Source organism: Phaenicophaeus curvirostris, chromosome 11 (assembly GCF_032191515.1).
Source record: "Phaenicophaeus curvirostris isolate KB17595 chromosome 11, BPBGC_Pcur_1.0, whole genome shotgun sequence".
Lineage (NCBI taxonomy): Eukaryota > Metazoa > Chordata > Aves > Cuculiformes > Cuculidae > Phaenicophaeus > Phaenicophaeus curvirostris.
The window spans coordinates 20,203,333-20,224,945 of record NC_091402.1 but is presented as its reverse complement, the minus strand read 5'-3'; the positions used below and the strand labels follow the sequence as shown (position 1 = coordinate 20,224,945).

The following is a 21,613-nucleotide window of genomic DNA, read 5'->3' as shown; positions in this document are numbered from 1 at the left end:
TCGTCCACCCGTCCCTTAAACCCCTCCAGGGAAGGGGACTCAACCCCCTCCCTGGGCAGCCTCTGCCAGGGACCAATCACCCTTTCCATGAAAATTTTTTTCCTGATGTCCAGCCTGACCCTCCCCTGGCGGAGCTTGAGGCCATTCCCTCTTGTCCTGTCCCCTGTCACTTGGGAGAAGAGCCCAGCTCCCTCCTCTCCACAACCTCCTCTCAGGTAGTTGGAGAGAGCAATGAGGTCTCCCCTCAGCCTCCTCTTTTCCAGGATAAACCCCACCAGCTCTCTCAGCCGCTCCTCTTCTTCTCCAGCCCCCTCACCAGCTTCATTGCTCTTCTCTGGACTCGCTCCAGAGCCTCAACATCCTTCTTGTGGTGAGGGGCCCAGAACTGACCCCAGGATTCGAGGAGCAGTCTCACCGGTGCCGAGTCCAGAGGGAGAAGAACCTTTATTTAAGTTAATGCGACTGTAGCGCGGCCGAGGCGGGGGCCGCAGCGCTCCCTGGTCACCAGCCCCACGCGCCCCGTGGCCGGCAGGTGTCGGGGGGCGGGAGGTCATTGTGGCCGTAGAAGCCGTGAGCGGGTGCCAGGCAGGAGGTGGCAGGGCTGGGCTGGACTGGCGAGGCACAGCCCTCTCCGGACCAGCCGCGGTAGCAGTGGCAGCGGAAAGAGCCGCGCGAGGTGGTGCCGAGGTGCAGGAGGCTGCCCAGGTCCCGCGGCCGGCGGCGCACACAGCGCCCATGCCCGTGGCACTGCCTGTCGCTGCACTCCCGTGTCGCCGCCGTCACGTTGGCCACGTAGGGACCCAGGGTGGACACGAGGTAGTGGCGCAGGCTGGCACAGCTCTCCTGGGGGAGAAGCACCAGTGAGAACCCGCCCCAGCGCTCGGGGTCCCTCCAGCCACCCCTCCGTGGTTGGCACAGGGGCTGCGGCTGATCCCTCGCGTCCCCTCCTGCTGCCGTACTCACAGCCGAGCGCGAGTACGACAGGTCTCCCCAGAGCACGAGCCCGGCGGCCCCCAGCGCTGCGCTCTCCCCAATGGTGTGCACCAGATCAGCCTGCGGGGAGAGAGAGATGCGACTGGGATCATAGAATCGCTTGGGTGGAAAAGACCTTTGAGATGGTTGAGTCCAACCGTACCTGCCCACTAATGAACTGTATCCCTGAGCACCTCGTCTGCCCGTCCTTTAAACCCCTCCATGGATGGCGACTCAACCACCTCCCTGGGCAGCTGTGCCAGGGCCTGAGAACCCTTCAGTGAAGGAATTTTTCCTGATGTCCAATCCAAACCTGCCCTGGTGCAACTTGAGGCCATTCCCTCTCATCCCATCACTTGTTACTTGAGAGGAGACCAGCACCCACCTCGCTACAACCTCATTTCAGGTAGTTGTAGAGAGCAATGAAGTCTCCCTTCAGCCTCCTTTTCTCCAGGCTAAACAACCCTAGTTCCCTCAGCTGCCCCTCACAACCCTCGTCCTCCAGCTCCTTCCCCAGCTCCGTTCCCTTCTCTGGACACACTCCAGCCTCTCAATGTCCTTCTTGCAGTGAGGAACCCAAAACTGAACCTAGAATTCAAGGTGCAGCCTCACCGGTGCCGAGTCCAAGGGTGCAATCCCTTCCCCGCTCCTGGATGGGGGGCACAGAACGCATCCTAGTGCCGAGCAGGACCCCCAGCACCCCCTCTCCCGGTCCCAGCCCCACGGTCCTTACCAGCTCCAGGAACCGTGGCGAGCGGCGGAAGGAGAGGCGGGAGTAGGCGACCACGGGCAGGATCCCGCTGGCCCCGCGGGCGGCCACGCGCAGGGCCTCGCGCAGGCGGTGGTGCACGTAGCGGGGGCGCAGGGCGGGCGGCAGTGCGGGCGGGAGGTAGATGCTGGGGTAGAGGGCGGCCGAGGCGGCCCAGAGCCAGCCCAGCCCGTTGTTGCGCTGCTCCTCCGCCGGCTGGCACTGCCCGGTGTAGTTGGCATCCTTGGCCCAGTTGCGGTTGAGGCAGTCGGGGAAGCCGTAGAAGCCCCAGAGCCCCTCCGGGTGCACGGTTTGACCCAACAGAAGCGTCTCCTCCATCAGAGCGTGAGCCGCCTGCTCGAACTCCCGCCGAGCCAGCCGGCGCTGCCGCCGTGCCGGGAGGAGCCCGTGCCGCTCCCGCACCCACTGCTCCGAGGCAGCCCGGTAGATGCGCTTGGCCCCCCAGTTTTGGGCCCAGAGGGGCTTCCACTCCTCCCAGTCCACCACGGCCAGGCCGCGGAAAGCCGGGCGCAGGAGGCGCTGGATGTCCTGGGCCGCCCTGGCGAGGTGGGCGCCGAGGGGGACGCGCTGGGGGATGCCCCCGTTGCGGGGGACGCCCTGCCGCGACAGGTAGGGGTACAATCCAAACTTGTTCTTGTAGAAGATGGTGATGTTTTGGCCGGTGAAGTGGCCATGGCGGTTCTCCACGATGCCGTAGTCGCTGAGGGGCAGCCCCACGCCGAAGCGGCGCTGGCAGCGGCCGGAGGGGATGTTCCACAGCACAGCGAAGGGCTGCCCGCCTGCCAGGGGCTGCGGTGCCGCGCTGTGCCCGCTGGCCGTGCCCAGCGCCAGCCACAGCCACAGCGCCGGCACCATCCTGCGTCCCCAGGGCCTGCGGGGCCTGCAGGGAAAGGAGAGCGGAGGGGGTGAGGCAGCGGGCACCCTGGCCGTGCTGGCACTGCCGCCCCGGTGGCCACGCGAGCTGGGCTGCTCCACAGATGTGCCACCCACCCCAAAATCCCACGGGACCGAGCAAACCTGGGGGTTTCAGACACCCCAGTCTGCTGCATCCTGGTGCTACCACGGCCCCGGCACGGCTCTGGTGTCACACCACAAGCCACCAACCCCTGTGCCCGCTTCCCTGCCTGGCACAGGGGCACCGCGACCTCCTCTTCCCAATTCCATAGCGGCACCGTGCCAGGCCGGGTACCCAGGCTGAACCCTCCAGGAGACGTGGTGGAGCCAGAGGGGCAGTGCCAGAGGGCACCTGGTGCCCCTGCCCGCCGCCGCCAGGGGATTAGCGGGGGGCCGCATGACACAGCGAGGACAGCGCTAATCCCCACTCTCCCTGACCTTCCCGCTCCCACTGCTGCGCTCCCAGCCCTCGCTGGCCCTGGGGAGGAGCCTGGCCGGCTGCCCCTGTGGCTGCGCAGCCCGCTCTGCCACCCCTCAGCCAGCGCGTGCCTCAGTTTCCCCAGGCTGCTCGGCGGGGAGAGCGGCAGCTGCCCCGCAGCGAGTCCCCGGTGTGGGGTCGGGCACTGCTCGTGGACCAGGCACATCCCCAGGCTGGAGGATCCAGGCTGGAGGGCCACGCGCCCCGTGGGAGCGGATCCAGCACCCACCTCCCCTCCAGCACCCCCGCAGCGATGGGACGAGGGCAAACCGGGGCGGCTGGTGCCAGCCCCGAAGAACAGCAGCACTCAGGCAGCGCTCGGGCGCTGCTTTTAATCACCGGCTCGGCGCCTCGTGCCCTCAGATGTCCTTCTTCATCCAAAAGATGGGCACCCCCTTGGCATCGCGGTGGGGCGTCTCCAGGAGGCTCTGCCCGCAGCTCTCGGCCAGGACGCCCCGTGCCCAGAGCACGGTGGGTGGCGGGGGCGGCGGGGGCGCGGTGGGAGGCGGGTGGGGAGGCGGCGGGGCGCAGGGCACCCTGGGCTTGGCGACGGCGCCTGGAGCGGCGGAGAAGAGCCGCAGCACCTCGGTGGGCACGGCGGGGCTCAGGAAGGCCACGTTCTGCACCGGCTCGCCCAGCACGAAGCCCAGGTGGGCGTAGAAATGCTGCTTGTCGTGGGTGGTGAGGTGCAGGCGGCCGAAGCCCCGCTCCCTCGCCCAGCGCTCGGTGGCTTCCATCAGCCGCCGCCCGTAGCCCTGGCCGCGCAGCGCCCGGGCCACCACCACGCTCTCCACGAAGAGGTCACGGGGCCGGCCGGCCACGCGGGACAGACGGACGTGGCCCACGAGCTGGCAGGGCCCCTGGTCGGGGCCGCGGCTCCGCAGCAGCAGCAGGCACGTGGGGAAGGCGTCCGAGGAGCGCTGGAGCCTGTGCAGCCGCGACGCGCGACTCTTGCCCCACTCGTCGCCCAGCAGCTCGGCACACGCCTCCAGCAGCTCCGGCCTCCGGTGCAGCGGGACGAGGCTGAGCTCCTCCGACACCGAGCCCATTCTTCTCACTGAGAGGAGACCAAGCAGGCCACAGCTTAGAGGCGGCGGCGGCCAGACCGTGTGTGTTCCCCCCAGCCCAGCACCAGCCTCAGCGCAGGACGGCTCCCCGAGATCGGTTAGTGGCGGGTCCAAGGCTTAAATGACAGCACGGTGCTGGGGAAGCAGTGCGTGGAACCTGTGCCGTGAGACCTCCTCAGCCCTGCCACCACCTCCTGCCACCTGGGCACCTGCCTGAGACCGGCCAGCTCGTCACACGCGTGTCCCCAGCCCGCGAGAGGGGGACTGCAGCCACGGAGCTGAGGTGGCCCCAGCGATGCTGTAGGAGCTCGGGGAGAAGGGTTCCCCTCTCCCAGCCCGGCAGCCGTTCGCCTTGCGAAGGAGAAGCCACAGACAGCGAGCAGGAGGAACCAACTGGAGTTGAGCAAACTGCTCTGCTTCCCTCTCAGGCGGGCTGAGGACCCGGCCCTGACCGCAGCACGCTCCTGGTGCTCCCCAAAGTCACCTCCTCAGCTCTAAGACCCCTGACGGCCAGCGCAGCCCACGCTCCCGAGTCTAAGCAGCGCTCCGAGACCCCACCTGCACCCCCAGGCTGGGGATAATTTCTCTTCTGCTCCCCAGCAAAGCCACTTTGGGACCCTGTCAGCACCCCTCTGTGTGTGGGGGAGCCTGGATGGAGGCAGCAGCCCCCCAACCCCTGCCCACCTGCCCGCAAGTGCCCTGCTGAGCTTTGCTCAGCCTGGTGCCCAGTTTCCACCCCGTGCCGGCCCCTCTCCAGCCCCTGCCCACCTTCACCCCCAGCTCCCGCTCACCCTGCTGCTTCTGCCAGCTCCCGCGCCCTCGGTGCAGGAAGCAGCCCGGGCTCATGGGCAACCGCAGCTCTGCCTCCCCAGCATGAATGACACGTCTGTCCAGGGCCCCACGTGCCCCTGCTGCACCCAAACCAGAAGGCACCTCCATTGAGGGCACCCCAGACCCCCATCCTATCACTGCATCCGCACCCACACGTGGTCCACAACCTCCCACGGCATCACCCAGACCCCACCCCACGGCCGCACCTCCAGAAGACACGGCCTCCTCCTTAGCACTGACCAATCACTGACCCAACACCGACCCCATCAATCACCATCATTGATTAGATCACTGACCCTATCATCAACGCAACACCGACCTCATCAACGACCATCACTGATGCCACCTCTATCCCCATCACCAACCCCATCACCAACCCATCACTGACTGATACCAACCCCATCAATCACCATCATTGATTCCATCAATGACCCCATCATCGACCTTATCACTGACCCATCATCAATTCATCTCTGACCCCATCACTGATTCCATGACTGAACCCGTGACTGACCCCTACCAGCCTCATGACCCATCAATGACCATCATTGACTCCATCGCTGACCCCATCATTGATCCATACCACCCCCTCTCTGAACCCATTACCAATCCCATCACCAACCCCATCACTGACCCATACAAACCCCATCACAAACCCCACCACAAACCCATACCAACCCCTCTCTGAACGCATCACCAACTCCTCTCTGAATGCATCACCGACCCCACACCAACCCCATCACTGACCCATCACCAACCCCTCTGACCCCACCACCAATCCCATCACAAACCTCACCACCAACCCACACCAACCCCTCTCTGACCTTATCAATCCCATCACCAACACCAGCAGTGACCCATATCAACTCCTCTCTGATCCCATCACTGACCCAACCATCAACCCCATCATTGACTCACACCAACTGGTCTCTGACCCCATTACCAACCCCCCTGACCTCATCACTGATCCCACCACCAGCCCTATCAGTGGCCCATATCAACCCCTCTCTGATTCCACCACCAACCCCATCATCGACTCACACCAACTCCTTTCTGAACCCATCACCAACTCTCCTCAACCCATCACGACCCCACCACCAACCCACACCAGCCCCTCTCAGACCCCATCACTAGCCCCACCACCGACCCACGCCAACCCCTCTCGGACCCCAACACCAATCCCATCACAAACCCCAACACCAACCCACACCAGCCCCAATCTGACCCCATCACTAACTCCTCTCTGAACCCATCACTGACCCCACCACCAACCCACACCAGCCCCTCTCGGACCCCAACATCAATGCCATCACAAACCCCAACACCAACCCACATCAGCCCCAATCTGACCCCATCACTAACTCCTCTCTGAACCCATCACTGACCCCACCACCAACCCACACCAACCCCTCTCAGACTCCATCACCAGCCCCTCTCAGACCCCATCACCAGCCCCTCTCGGACCCCATCACCAGCCCCTCTCAGACCCCATCACCAGCCCCTCTCTGAACCCATCACTGACCCACACCAACTCCTCTCAGACCCCATCACCAGCCCCTCTCTGAACCCATCACTGACCCACACCAACCCCTCTCAGACCCCATCACCAGCCCCTCTCGGACCCCATCACCAGCCCCTCTCTGACCCCACTACCAATCCCAGCACCAACCCCACCACCGACCCACACCAGCCCCTCTCTCTGACTCCATCGCCAGCCCCTCTGACCTCATTACCGACCCCATCACCGACCCACGCCAGCCCCTCTCGGACCCCATCACCCCCCCCCGGCTCAGCCCGCTCCCGGAGCCCCCGGTACCTCCCGCCACCGCCCCTTCCGCCGCTCGCCCCGCCCCGCGGCTGCGGAGCCGCCACCGGCACCGCCCCCGGGAGGGGCCGCCGCTCACACCGGCACCGCCCACCGCATCACCGACCCACCACCGACCCCATCACCGGCACCACCCACCCCATCACCGACCCCATCACCGACCCCATCACCAACCCATCATCGGCACCACCCACCCCATCACCGACCCCATCACCAACCCCATCACCGACCCCATCACCGACCCCATCACCAACCCATCATCGGCACCACCCACCCCATCACTGACCCCATCACCAACCCCATCACCGACCCCATCACCGGCCCCATCACCGACCCCATCACCGGCACCACCCACCCCATCACCGACCCCATCGCCAACCCCATCACCAGCACCACCCACCCCATCACTGACCCCATCACCGACCCCATCACCAGCACCACCCACCCCATCACCAACCCCATCACCGGCACCACCCACTCCATCACCGACCCCATCACCGACCCCATCACCGACCCCATCACCGGCACCACCCACCCCATCACCGACCCCATCACCGACCCCATCACCAGCACCACCCACCCCATTACTGACCCCACCGACCCCATCACTGACCATCACTAACCCCATCACCAATCATCATTGACTCCATCACCAACCAGCACTGACCCCACCACTGAGCCCATCACCGACTCATACCAACCCCATCACTGAGCCGACCACTAACCATCACTGACCCAATCACTGACCCCAACATCAACCATCACCGACCTGTTGCCTTCGGAGGCGTTGCCTTCGGAGGCGTGGTGACCTGGTTCAGGAACGGCACGGCAACCAACCCCAGGCCTCTCGGTCCACGAGCTCACAAACACCAATGTGGTGGATGGCGAATGGTGTTTATTGATACGTAACACAGCCTTATATAGCTTGGGTTTACGACGTCACTTCCATCCGCTTACATCATGAACTAAATGCAATTGGCTACCCGGAGGGGGTCCTACCTTTCCGTACATCACAAGATCTTCCGACTGCCAGGCCCTAGCTACCCACATTTCCCCCCTCCCTATGCTTAACGAAATAGCCAAAAAATAATATAAAATATAAAAATCTTAGTAAATATAAAATCTTAACAATATAAAATCTTACCAAATTTAAATAAATTAACAAATATAAAAATCTTAACAAGTCTCAAATATAACATCAAAAGTCTAAATTTAAAATATAAAGTCTAAAAGGTGTAAACAACAGTTTCATAGTAGCAAACACTTGGCACACTTGGGCCAATGGTAACTTGAATGTAACTGGGTGTAATGTTAACCAAATACGTTCTTAAAGCAGTTGCTGGTGTTCTACAAACGTAATGTTAACCTTCTCTAGCCAGCTCTTAACAAATGACACAAGCTTACTCAATATACAGGGTCCGAAAATCAATGCCAATATGATTATTACAATCAGCCCTAAAATCAAAATTACACAAAGGCATCGCAGCCCCTCCCCATAGAGGCTGCGTCGCTGTTGTTTGGATTCCGCCGGTGTGGAACTCCCAGGTGCAGACAGGATGCTTGTCGACTTGTCATCCTCTCCTGCCACCGGGGCGTACGGGTGACAAGGGCATCTGATAATCCGGTCCTGTGGACAGAAACTCTGAACAAAAACCCGTTAAAGAGTCCCTCAACTGAGGGCAGTTTGCTACAACGAGACCCGCCTGGTCACAGGTAAAACATGCCATCACGTTGGCTATTGCGGTGCGAACAACCATCTGGATCGGGGCTAGATGCTCTTCCTTCGTGACATGCTTAATCATGTCTGCGATACTTGACCCCAGCGGCAATGACCGCAGAATTTCTTTGGTTGCTGAATTACACTGCTGATGTAAGCATTCTGCTACAACCGGGCCTTTTGCTTCCGTGGGCAGGCTCGAAGAGTCGACTGCTGCCTGGAGACGGTCCACGGATTGTGTGAAACTCTCACTTTCATTTTGTTTTATTGTGGACCATGGTGACGGTTCGGCAGTAACTCTAGAGGCTGTGCGAATGGCTTCTCTGGCCGCACGGGTAGTCGCCATGACTTCATGGGCCCGCAGGCCCTGGGCTTGCGCCTGAGGGGTGATCATTGCTGGGGCTGTTCCCACGAGCCGCTGCAGGCTGGAGCCGTGCAGTGGGCAATCTGCCCCAGCTACTTGGGCCAGCTGCTTCACGCAGTTGTCCTCCCATTCTTGTTTAAAAACAATCATCCCTGCCCCATCGAATATTAATCTACAAGCTTGTTTTATATCAAAGGGGAGCATATCATCTCCACCGAAAACACTGTCTATGAGGGTGGAGACCATGGCAGAATTAAGCCCTTTATCTGCAATGGCTTTAACAATCGCTTGTACGTCCTTAGGGTTTATTGGTGAGTGGACCCTCTGCCCCCTCTGTCACCCAGACCGGGAACGCCAGCGTGAGCCATGGGGCCCAATCAGCACATGCCATCTTTATTCTCCTCCAATCCGTGAGAGGGATTTGTCCCCCTCTCGGCTTTTCTTTAGTTCGAGTGGGGATGTGTCGGCTTTTAACTCTATGCACCCCCACCTCCTCCTCTGAGCTCGAGTCGGTTGTGACCCACCCGCCCGAACTAGTGTCCGAGCCGGAGCCGGAACTCGACTGACCGGTCACTTCCGGGCCCCGAGCTCCTTTTGTTGGGCCCCGGCCCCGCCCACCTCCCTTGCGGGCGGGGCCGCCCCCTCCCCCTGGCTCGCCCCGCCTGCTGCTCGGAGCAGACGGACGCTGATTGGCTGATTTGTCCAGACGGACGCTCTGATTGGCTGATTTGTCCAGACGGACGCTCTGATTGGCTGATTTGTCCAGACGGACGCTCTGATTGGCTCTCCGCCCCTCGCTCGCACTCCCCTCCCTTCTCTCTCACGTTCTCCTCCCCCTCACGCTCGCACGCGCCATTCAATTCCAGCGCTCCTCCCTGTTCCCGCCGGGAACATTCCCGCCCCGCCTTTCCCTTTCCCGCTCGGCGCCATCTTGGGCCGCATGAGGTGCCGTCTCTCCGAGATTTCCTCGGGCCCTGGTTTCCCAGGGGCGCCCCTGGCCTCCTCGGCCAACCCCCCCAGAAGCTCGTTTCTGTCCCTCCGTGAGCGGGTCAGGGTTTGGGGATTGAGGGGACGTGTCACCTTCTCGCAAACATTTAGACTCGGCATGATCATCACCACGTGGGGGGTGCAGAGTCCGCGGGGCCGCCCCGACCCCCAGTTTTGGGGTGGCCGGCAAACAGTCCCTTGCCACCCTCCAGGTCTCCTGCTCCTGCGTGGCCTCCTGCAGGGCTTGCACGACTTTCCCCCACGACTTAAGGCTTTTCCCACAACCCGAGGACATCGCCTCCTCGGCTAACGCTTTGGTGCATTCATCCCGCACCTCGGGGTGGAGAATAGCCACCAGCTGGTCAATGACCCCAAGCTCTAAAAGCCTCGCAACTGCGAGAATAAAATCTTTAGGCTTACAATCTGTCTTATATAATAGTGATACGACCTTCACAAGGGCTTCCATCCTCCTTGCGGGTCCAGGAGCGTCCTCCCCACCGGGCTGGTCCAGCCACACCGGCCGCCATTCACCCGATTCCAAGCAACTTCCCGATTCCTGGAGCTCCATCGCTGACCATCTCCAACCCCATCACTGACTGTTAAAGGATTGTCACTAGACAGTGGTTAACTCTAGGCTTGCCTTATGCACAACTCGGAGTGGGGCCGTCACGCCAGTGCGTGGCAAAGCTCCACACAAAATCATCAAATATTTATATATTTCAACATAACATTACACAATAAGTATTTTTTTGCAAAGTTCTTGGTAGTTTTCCTTGTGCTCCTAGGTCTTTATTCTTCATTAATGGAAAAGTCCACAAAAGTCCACCTTGATAATTCATCTCCACTGCCTTGTTTCGGTTCTCCCTCAGAAGTGATGCTTCAACAGGTCACGTTCCTTCTCCATAAAAGTCACTTATCTTGTTTCTTTCAGACACATCTATTCTCCTTTAAACTTCACACGAAAAAACCTCGAGCTGTTCCATTAACTGTCTCTAGTCTGTGCCTATACTCAAAAATAGGTTGACCTTTTAATCATCAGTTATCATCAAATCTAATCCCTCTGTTCTAGGTCTGACATCCCTCACACAATCTGCCGGTTCAGCTGGGCTGGGGCTGCACGTGGGACAACCGAGCAGTGTTCTTGTAGTTGTCATAAAGACTCATTTCAACACCTGTTCTTATTATAGTCTTAATACGATACTCATCACAATCCACTGTCGATAATATCTTAATAATGATCACCAATCATCATTGACTCCATCACCAACCAGCAATGACCCCACCACTGAGCCCATCACCAACTCATACCAACCCCATCACTGAGCCCACCACCAGCCACCATCAACCATTACCAACCCCACCACTATCCATCACTGACCCAATCACTGACCCCATCATCAACCATCACTGACACCACCACTAACCATCACTGACCCCACCACCAACCATCACCGACCCCACCACTAACCATCACTGACCCAATCACTGACCCCATCATCAACCATCACTGACCCCACCACCGACCCCATCACAGACCCCACCACCGACCACATCACTGACCGTCACTAACCACACCACCGACCATCACTGACCCCACCACCAACCATCAACTTCATCACAGACCATCACCAATCCCACCACTGACCATCACTAACCCCATCACCAAGCCCATAACTGACCCCATAACTGACCCTGCCAAAAGCCCATCAGTGACCCATACTGATCCCATCACTGACCATCTCCAACCCCATCACTGACCCCATCACAGATCCTATCACTGACTGTTAAAGGATTGTCACTAGACAGTGGTTAACTCTAGGCTTGCCTTATGCACAACACGGAGTTGGGCCGTCACGCCAGTGAGTAACAAAGCTCCACACAAATTTATCAAATATTTATATATTTCAACATAACATTACACAATAAGTATTTTTTGCAAAGTTCTTGGTGGTTTTCCTTGTGCTCCTAGGTCTTTATTCTTCATTAATGGAAAAGTCCACAAAAGTCCACCTTGATAATTCATCTCCACTGCCTTGTTTCGGTTCTCCCTCAGAAGTGATGCTTCAACAGGTCACGTGCCTTCTCCGTAAAAGTCACTTATCTTCTTTCTTTCAGACACATCTATTCTCCTTTAAACTTCACAGGAAAAAACCTCGAGCTGTTCCATTAACTGTCTCTAGTCTGCGCCTATACTCAAAAATAGGTTGACCTTTTAATCATCAGTTATCATCAAATCTAATCCCTCTGTTCTAGGTCTGACATCCCTCACACAATCTGCCGGTTCAGCTGGGCTGGGGCTGCACATGGGACAACCGAGCAGTGTTCTTATAGTTGTCATAAAGACTCATTTCAACACCTGTTCTTATTATAGTCTTAATATGATACTCATCACAATCCACTGTCAATAATATCTTAGTCCTACGGGGATATATTCATCATATTTTCTCATTTCCCTTAACCCCGACCCCACCTCTGACTCCATCACCAACTCCATCACCAACTCCATCACCAACACCTTCACCAACCCATGACCGACCCCATCACCGACCCCATCACCGCAGACACCACCACCCCACCGCAGCCCAACCACGCCGTGGGGTCTGGGGGGCAGAACCCCCCCCTCCCCTTGGTTCCCCCCGAGGTCTCCAGGACACTCGGCCGTGTCACAGTAACCGTAGCCGGGGAACCCAAGTAGCCGGGGAACCCAACCGGGGACTCTGTCAGTCGTGAGCTGTCGCGGCTGCGTGCAGGAGTGCGTCCCGCATCCCTGTGTGCGTTTTGAGACTTTTGAGCGAGAGACGCGCCGTGGGGCTTGTCCCTGGCCTCGTGTCAAGCGTGCAGAGACTTGTCTGTGTCCCCACTCACCGTAGCTCCAGGTAGGGGTGGCACCATGCCCCTGGAGCAAGGGGACGGGGGACGGAGGGGTCCCTGCACCAGGGAAGATGTCCCTGTGACAGATCAACCCCGTCCCATAGCAGGAGGAGAAAGAAGAGGGGATCAGTCCTGTCCCTCTGGGGCAAGGAGGGGTCCGCGGGGTTCTGGAGCAGCAGGGGGAGGCCTGGGAAGGGGGAGATCAGGGGTCCTGGGGGGGATGATAATAGGAAGGTTTGTGACATCATCTATCACCCGGCCCTGGCTCCACAGTGTCTGGGAGGACAGTGTTGGGAAGGGGTGGGAGCGAGGAGCCCCCTAAGCACAGCCTCGTCTGTCCCACCACATCTGGCAGGGCTGCCTGGTTGTCGTGGGATCCCACTGCTCCTTCTGTCCCTCCAGCAGGATGTCGAAGAGACTCCCTGGCCACCCTGAGAGAGCGATGCAGGAGAAACAACCTGACTCGAGGAGACCCTCTGGCCACCCTAAGTTGGCATGGACGGAGGAAAAACAACCTGGCTCGAGGAGACCCTCTGGCCACCCTAAGTTGGTGTGGACAGAGGAAAAACAACCTGTCTTGAAGAGATCCCCTGGCCACCCTAAGTTGGTGTGGACGGAGGAAAAACAACCTGTCTTGAAGAGATCCCCTGGCCACCCTAAGTTCGCGTGGACGGGGAAGAAACAACCTGACTTGAGGAAACCCTCTGGCCACCCTAAGTTGGCATGGATGAAGAAAAAACATCCTAGCTCCACTCACAGCCCCAAGCTGAAGCCCAGAGGCGCGACCAAGAAACAGATCCTGCGGGCAGGTGAGTGGGTAGAGGCAGCCCCATCCCACACAGGGTGTCCCAGCCTGGAGCCAGCGCTGATGGCATCCCCAGGAGCTGGGCAGAGGGCTCAGGATTGACCTCCAGCCCCACCTGCTCTCTCTTGTTCAAATCTGGACGGCTCCACCTTGGTTGCAGGCAAGCTGGAGGAGGATAACGTGAACATTATCCAAGCCTTCCTCAAGGAAAGACCAAAGGTATCCGTGGCCACTTCTGCACCCGTGTTCCCTGGCTGCTCCTGCTGCCCCTGCCCTGTGCTCAGAAGCTGCCGGGGCAGTGGTGCCCCCCGAGCGTCTCACCCTCCTGATGCCTTCTGTCCATCTGTGCCCTCCCTACACAGAAAAAGGATGAGAAGCTGAGGTTTCTGGCCTCCATCTGCGCAGCCTGCAGCATGGACTCAACTGTGAGGGGCATACTTTGCCTCAGCAAGCTGGAGTTGGTGGAGAATATCAAGGTGAGGGCAGAGGCAGTAGGCAGAGGCACAACCCTGGGGACAGAAGAAGGCTTGGCTGGGCAGGGACAAGTGGATGAATGCTGCTCCAGGTCTCCATGACACGGTGGGGTTGGAACTGGATGATCATTAAGGTCCCGTCCAACCCAAACCGTTCTACGATTCTCCATCCTTGTAGATGCTCCAAAGCCACCTGGGTGGCTTGGCTGGAGAAAGGGCTTGGACACAAAGATGTTTGCAGGTCCCTCAGGGGTCTCTCAGGGGTCCAACCCACGAGGGGGCCTGGACCACTGGTTGCTGGGTGGGGAGGGATTTGTTAGGATGGGGTTACCTGGGCCCTGCCAGCCCCGCAGAAGGAGACTGCCCCATCCTGATCTCTCCCATCCTGTTGTGCTCCCCAGATGCTGCTGGGAGAGAAGCGTAGTAGCAGCCTGGACACCACGGTGCAGCAGCAAGCCATGCTGGCCATCATCTCCATGAGGTACCCGCCCCAGCCCCTGGCTTGGCCTCCCCCAGTGCTGGGTGTCCCCAGTGGACCGGGGCCCAGCCTGGGGGGCATCCCCAGTCCTGGGTCTGAGACGGAGACAGACAGCAGGGCAGGGAGGGCTGCAGGATTTTCCCACCAAAGGGGACTGTCAGAGTCATGGGGGGCTGAGATGTCCCCACAGCATGGGGATCAGCCCAGGTCTCCAGTCCTTGCTGGGTCTGAAGAGCACCTCTCTGTCCCCACCACAGCCGAGCAAGGCTGCTTATGCAGGAGAAGATAAACGGCCTCCTCCAGATCTGCTTCCACAGAATCTTCTACCTGCCTGCGACAGAGGACACCCAGGGCAACAAGGCCTTCCTTTTCTCCCAGGTATGCTATGGGGTGAACCACGGGGAACTCCTGCAGGCCGGGGACCCTTCCTGGACACCGCAGGGTCGTGACCATCTGCCTCCAGCTTGCCGGGGCTGCCCCAACCACTCTGTACCCCTTGCAGACCCTGGCCGTGATGGACAGCATGCTGCAGGAGCTGGTACACCATGCAGGCAGCCTCGGCCTCCTGGAGCTGCAGAACATCTTTCAGGTCTGTCCTAGGCACGGGGACCCCACGGGCAGTGTCCCCCGGCTTCAGCAGTGCCCCCCGCAGCACTTGGAGAGGGTCAGGGGACATCCCTCCTTCCCCACCTGCTTCCCCCACCACTGCCTGCCTCCTGGCTGCTGCCAGAGCCCCTTCTCCTCCTGCCCCAGCCCAAGTCACCCCTGCAGCCTTGCCCGCTGCCCATCCTGCCCAACACTCCCTCCCTAGATGGACTTTTTAGCAAGAGGAGCCGACCCTGGGGCTTTCCCCCTCCGGCTTCACCACACGCTATTTCCCAGAGCCCCCACCACAGAACCCCAGGAAGGTGGTCACCACAAAGCCTTGGCTGGGGGGCAGAGGGACAATTTTTGCAAGGACTGAGTGGAAGGCAGCAGAGGCAGCTGCAGGAGAGGGATGCAGCCACCTGCCCGGCCGCAGCAGGTTGCTGCCAAGGGCAAGAAGCGCACACGCTGCGTCCCAGGCACAGCCCCAGAGCACGCCTGGCCGTGCCACGCTGTGCCCTGCCACCTCCCTGGCACAGCAGCAGTTCTTCTCCTCCCAGGTCCTGGTACCCTTCACCACTTCTGAGCCAGCATGGGTGCAGGAGAGGGCCATGGCTCGGATTGCTGCGCTGACCAAGTTCATGACCACCTACCCTCTGCTCCAGGTACCGAGCTCCCGGTCTGGGCAGCCCCACTCCCTCATCCCTGTGCTCCTGAGCCCCAGCAGCTCCCGGGGACGCTGGGCACCCAGTCAGCAGGAGATTGGGAGTGGAGAGCTTTGCCCTGTCCTGTCCGTGCTCTGGGCTGCTGCCTGGTTGCTCTCACCTTGTGCCAGAGCTCACCCTTTCCCCACGGTGCCTGTCTGCCCCCAGGTCTGCCCTTGCTTTGTACAAGCCACAGATCTCGGACATAAATGCTCCAAAGAACATCACTTTCGGATGCTGGGGAGGCTGATGGCTCATCTCACCCTAAGCTGCACTTCCAAGCACAAAAGGACGTGCCTCGAGGCTGCAGAAGCTCTTCATCATCTGCACATCTTCATCCTGCAGCACTTAAGTAAGAGAAGCCACTGGGACTGCGGCCTCCCCCAGGCAGGGGCAGACAGGGGCTGCTCTCCTAGATGAGAGAAAGCCTGATCCAACCTGCCTGCCTACCTGCACTCTGAAAAGTCATTTCCCCTCACCCCTGCTCGCAACAGCCCTGGACTCTCCCTGCGTGTCTGATCCCCAGACCTGTCTGGGTGCCCTCTTTCTTCACCAGTGACTTTTCAGATCAATGCTCGCAGACTGCACCTCCAGCTCTGCCCCCTCTCTCTGAGCACCCCGTTTTCCTCCTCCCCAGGCAAGTTTCCCCGGCTGCGTGGCACAAAGCAGCTCTATTTCCAGGAGTACGAGCTTGAACAGAAGCCCAAGCGCCCTTCAGAATTCGCTTATGCCGAGAAAAGTTTGGTAAGAAGTGGCTTCAGGTCCTGGCGAGGGGGGTCAGCGTGAACGAAGGGACACGCGACGTATTGGGGTGATGGGGGCTTGTGCAGTTCCTGAGCAAAAGCCCTCAGAAAGCTTCTGTTCCCCGCAGGACCTTGAGTCCCACTGTCGGTCTCCTCCCCAGCACAGCCTGGCTCTGCATCCTACACTCGCTGCACAGCCAAGATGCTCTGGGTGATGCTCTAGGAGACAAATGTCCATTCCTCTCCTTTCTCCTGCAGATGCTCATGAAGTTCCTCCAGCCCTCCCAACAGACTGACATCATGCTTTTGGCCATCAAGAATATAAGACAGCCAAGAGCCTACGCTGTGGACATGGTGGCCCGTATGGTAGACGTCCTTCTGGTGGACTCTGCCTTCAAGCTGGGGCAGGTGAGTAGCCCACGGGGGGCACAAACGATGCTCCAGCCCACCCATTCCCCGCTGTGCCTGGCCAGGCCATCTCAAGTGTACACACCACAACCGGCATGGAAGCAGCTCCCAGCGGGACCTGGGAAAACAGCCACACTCGGCCTGCCTAACATCCCCTCTGCCCCTCGTGTCTCAGGTGCTGAACATCGTGCAGGCCATCTACAAAACCCTGCATTGCGTCACGGAGACGACACTGGTCAACAGCTTGAACGGTGTCCTGCTAGTGCTGATGCACAAATACCCCAGCAAGACAATAGAGAGCCTGATCAAGTGCTCCCTGACGTGCAACCGGTACGGGGCCCACCAGCCTCTGAGGCTCCTCTCAACCTAGGAGAGGGGCCCCAAGACCCTCTCAAGGGACTCCAGCCCAGCCATCCTCCAGGGTGTCCCCACTGACACAGCTCTGTGTCCCTGCAGTGTCGCCACGTCCATGTGGAAGGCGATAGTCTCCAGCCCCCACGATGCAGAGAAGGTGCTTCTGGAGCTCATCAGAATGCTGCTGAACCAGTCGCCGTGCAAGACCTCCACCAAGAACAACCCGCGCGTCATCTCCATGGCTGTGAGTTGCTGGATGAGGCCTCGCTGACCTCCGGGGCTGCTCTCAGCTATGTGGCTTCCTTCCCTGCCCGCCTCAACCCTCAACCTCCCCAAGAGCACGGGTACATCTCAGCGCCTGGGTGTCTTTTGCAGGCAGCCGTGACAATACGCCAGATCCTCTTGCAGCCCAACTGCCTGCAGAAGGCAAAGGAGATTTTCCCCCAGCTTTTCGTGGCACTCCTTTTCCAAGTGTCATTCACCGCCGAGCTGACGCTGCAGGAGGTGAACATCTTCTGGAGCGGGGAATTAAAGGATCCAGTCTCTCCTGTCAGGTGCTCCATCCCTGTCCTCCCATGCCTGCCAGCCAGGTGGAGCCGAGCCGGGTGGCCCGATGGAAGCTGGACATTTCTCTCTGTGCAGGTCTGCTGTGTGGTCCATTCAAACGCTGCTTAGCCACATGGGCTTTGGGAGCCAGGTGCTGGCCATCGAGAAACAGCGGGGCTGGGACGCCCTGCTCTGCACCCAGACCAGCTTCACAGGAGTATGTGTCCTAGCCAGGTGAGAGCCCCTTCTCCTCACTCCTCAGGCATCAGCTACCCGACACACCACCCTCTCCTTGGGGCTGACGGCAGGGGCCAACCCCATGCTCAGAGAAAGTGCTGCAGACTGGGAATGTCCAGCCTGCTGCAGACCTCAAAGAGATGTCCCTGCCTGTCTCAGGCCTGACGGTGCTTCCTTCCTCTTGCCAGGGAGATGAGGAACGTGCCCAAACGGCTGTTATCCAACATCTTCTGCCATCTGGTAGAGCTCCTTCATGTGGAGGACTCCCCCTGGGAGATGGTCGCTATGGCCTTCCTGGTCGAGGTGAGCCCAATGGCACCTCTCCAAGCTCCCTCTGATGCTCGGCTCCCCCGTCCCCGCTGCTGTAGGGGATGCTGGGGCAGCAAGTGGGCTTTGGTTGGTACCATGGTGGAGAAGGCGAGCAGCCAGCGCAGTGTGGTGTGGGACACGGGGGCTCTCTACAGTCCCTGCCTCCTCCATCTGCGTTTGGTCTTGCCCCAGCGTCCTTGCTATGAGCTGATGGTTGGAGCCAGCACCGCACCTCACCAGCTCTCGCTGCCTGTTTCAGATAATGAGCTCCACCAGCCTCAACGAAGAGCTGGACCGTGTCCTGGAGATCTTGCCCATCTATATGCAGAGCCAGTCCCTGGGAATGCGCAGACTGGTGCTCAAGGGCATCCCCAAGCTCCTTAGCAGGCCCTCCACGGTGAGTAGCAGGCAGCTGGGACACCCAGGAGCAGCCTGGGGTGGAACAATGGGTAACACAGTGGCTCGAGCTTTTCTGGGCACTGGAAGCTGTGCCAGCTGCTGGCTGTGCCGAGGAGAGAGGGAGCAGTGCCGACAGGAACGAGCCTCTGCTGGCAGCGTGTCCCAGCAGGGATGCTGGTGTCAGAGCGAGCGTGGGGTCTGCAGAACCTTGGGGTGAAACACAGCAGCTGCGCTGGGGGCTGCCGGCAGATCGGGAAGCTCTCCCAGCAGCACCAGTTGCCCACTAGCCTGCCCAAGGAGTCCAGGGGAGAAGGGGGCAGCTGAGGGGCTGGCGAGGAGGCAGCGCTGGCCGTCCTCCCGCTGCGCCCCTGCTCTTCCCACGGCCGTGCCGGTGACCCCTGCCTACGGGTTCCTCGCCCTCGTAACCTGTGCTGCCTGCTGAGGAGCCAGCGGGGAGCCCAGTGAGGGTTTTCACCCCTGCGATCTGTTGATGCTTTACAAAAAGAAGCTGATATGTCTCACACAGGAAAGGCAAACCCTCGCCCTGCTGCCACTCGTCATGGAGCAGCTGCAGGAGGATGACAGTGGTACCTTAAGCCTGGCCCTGCTCATCCTGGGCAACGCGATCCAGCTGCTGCCGGAGAAGGAGCGCAGCCACACCGCCCTGGAGCTGGCTGAGAAGGTCCAGCCACACTTTGACCACGTAAGGCTTGGGGAGAGTCCCACCACCCCTCAACAGGCACCTCCATTCCTGCCTCCCACCGCAGCCCCCCTGCTTTGCCCCCAGGCCCCATCGCTGCCCTCAGCGTCCCCTTGCCCGCCATGGACTTGGGGCTGAGGTTCTCCTTCCCTCTTCCCGCAGGAGTCGAGCACTGTGCGGAAACTGGCCATCCGCACCTTCCAAAAGGCGATGCAGTGCGTATTGGCCTTTGAAAGGGGGAAGATGGAAGAGGAGGTGTGGAAGAGCCTGCTGCCACTGGTCTTTCACACTTACGATGAGGACGAGAGGGTGGGCAAGGTGAGATTCCCAACCTAACCGGTTGTTTGGGCAGGACACTGCTGGCACTGCTCCCTTCCAATGCGTGTCACTACTGAGCCTCTAGGACCAGGCAGATCCCTTTTCCCTGCCCAGCGCTGCCTTTCTCCTCCTGCCTCCCAGATGGATGGGGAAGTGGGTCCCTTTCCCACCCAGTTCCCTCCCTCCAGACACTGGGCTATGGCGCCGCAGCAGCTTGGAGCCACCAAGGCCAAAACGTCGATGCCACCATGGGCTTTCAGCTAGAGAGGGTGGCCGCCCTAACCTTCCCCCGGGGTGCTGCACCTGGGGGTAGCATCAGTCCCCAGCTGGTGCGTCCTCCCCGTAGAGGCCAGGACAGGCTCCGAGCCCTGCCAAGAGCAGGGACACAGGGTCCTGCGGCCCCAGCAGTGGCGGTGGCATCTCTGCTTCTTGCCAGGCCTCCCGGGAAGTCCTCCGCACTGCTGGCAAGTTCCTGAAATGGAAGAAGCTGCTGAAAGTGGCTGAGACCACAGAGACGAGCAGGATCAATGAGTGGCTGGTGAGCACAACCCCAACGCCCCTGGGATCCACCCTGGGCAAACCCTGCCCTGTGCCAAGCACTGGGGACTGAGGGCTGTGCCCCTACAGCGGCACACGCCCTCCCAGAGCAGACTCTGCTGCAGGCTGTCCTCAACCCCAGGGTCCCAAAGGGAACCCTGCCACCAGGATGGCACCATAACATTCACGAGGAGCTCTCGGCTCTCTCTGAACCTCACTGCCACAAGGCAAGGAGCTGGAAACGTCATAGAATCATACAATCCCTAGGCTGAAAAAGACCTTTGAGATCATCCAAGTCCAACTCTACCTATCCACTACTGAATCATGTCCCGCGGGAGGGAAGGACACGGGTGGGTGGGCAGCCCATCGGGGGGCAGTTCTGTGCCAACCCCGCACCTTTCTCCTCTCTCCAGGTGACCAAAGAAGAAGAGGTCCAGCACTACCTGCAGCAGAGCAAACTCTACCTGCAAAGCCGACAGGAGCCCCTGCGGCTGGAGGCTGTCAGGTTCATTGGTGAGCCACGAGCTCTGGGGTCCCTCCCTCTCCCACGGTCCCTGAGAGCCAGCACAGGACTTGAGAAGCGCCCCTTCACCCCAGCCCAGCCCTGCCTGCACAAGTGGGGCTAGCAGCAGGCTCATCCATCCCCTCACTGATGCTGCATCCCCTGGGTCAGCCCTCTGTGGGGCAGGCTGGGTGGCGGGGTCTGATGGGCAGTGGGGTCCCTGACAGGTTGTTTTCCTCCAGGATTCCTTGGACGAAAAGTGACTGAGGAGAACTTGGAGAGCGTCATGGAGGGTGAGTGAGGGTGGCAGGGAGGAGGAAGGACCCCAGCGTGGAGCTCCCTCCCAGCCTGGGCAAGGGGGTGCTCTGCTCTCAGCACATCCCTGGGGAGGGAGGTGTTTCTGGAGCGGGTATTCCTGACCAGCAGCATCCAGCCCAGCCTCGCCTGGATCCCCTCCTAGCCCAGGGAATCATAGAAAAGTTTGGGACCTTAAAGATTACATAGTTCCACCCCCACTGACATGGGCAGGGCCACCTCCCACTAGATCCATCCAACCTGGCCTTGAACACCTCCAGGGATGGGGCAGCAACAACTTCCTTGGGCAACCAGTGCCTCCCCACCCTCACAGTGAAGAAATTCTTCCTTATGTCTAGCCTAAATCCGCCCCTCTCCAGTTTATACCCATTGCCCCTCATCCTATTACCACAAGCCTTTATGAATAGTCCCTCTCCAGCTTTCTT

General features: G+C 59.9%; 3 protein-coding genes across 7 annotated transcripts in view; all 3 read right to left on the bottom strand.

The window, feature by feature from the left end:
• The window catches only part of GNAI2 (G protein subunit alpha i2), a 100,593-nt gene that overhangs the window by 76,497 nt on the left and 2,483 nt on the right, over window positions 1-21,613 (bottom strand). The window contains exon 1 of one of the 2 annotated variants that reach the window (XM_069865562.1): window positions 4,203-4,208. The exons of the other annotated variant lie outside the window; for it this stretch is intronic. The gene's annotated coding sequence lies outside the window, so the exon portion shown is untranslated. Of the gene's footprint in view, window positions 1-4,202; window positions 4,209-21,613 lie in introns of those variants that run through there. 2 annotated transcript variants of the gene reach the window in all.
• HYAL3 (hyaluronidase 3) lies at window positions 427-6,855 on the bottom strand. The gene is made up of 4 exons (XM_069865557.1): window positions 6,828-6,855; window positions 1,706-2,621; window positions 964-1,053; window positions 427-843 (listed from the first exon to the last, which is right to left on the bottom strand). Exons 2-4 carry the CDS (start codon window positions 2,594-2,596, stop codon window positions 502-504), a joined length of 1,323 nt encoding a protein of 440 aa, XP_069721658.1. The 5' UTR covers window positions 2,597-2,621; window positions 6,828-6,855; the 3' UTR covers window positions 427-501.
• Window positions 3,315-5,599, bottom strand: NAA80 (N-alpha-acetyltransferase 80, NatH catalytic subunit). 4 transcript variants are annotated; one of them, XM_069865567.1, is made up of 2 exons: window positions 5,331-5,599; window positions 3,315-4,170 (listed from the first exon to the last, which is right to left on the bottom strand). In XM_069865567.1, the coding sequence occupies exon 2, from the start codon at window positions 4,160-4,162 to the stop codon at window positions 3,473-3,475; it is 690 nt and encodes a 229-aa protein (XP_069721668.1). In that variant the 5' UTR covers window positions 4,163-4,170; window positions 5,331-5,599; the 3' UTR covers window positions 3,315-3,472. The 4 variants fall into 4 exon arrangements, with proteins under 4 accessions (XP_069721668.1, XP_069721667.1, XP_069721669.1 ...); XM_069865566.1 differs by lacking the exon at window positions 5,331-5,599 and adding an exon at window positions 4,972-5,323; XM_069865568.1 differs by lacking the exon at window positions 5,331-5,599 and adding an exon at window positions 4,390-4,855.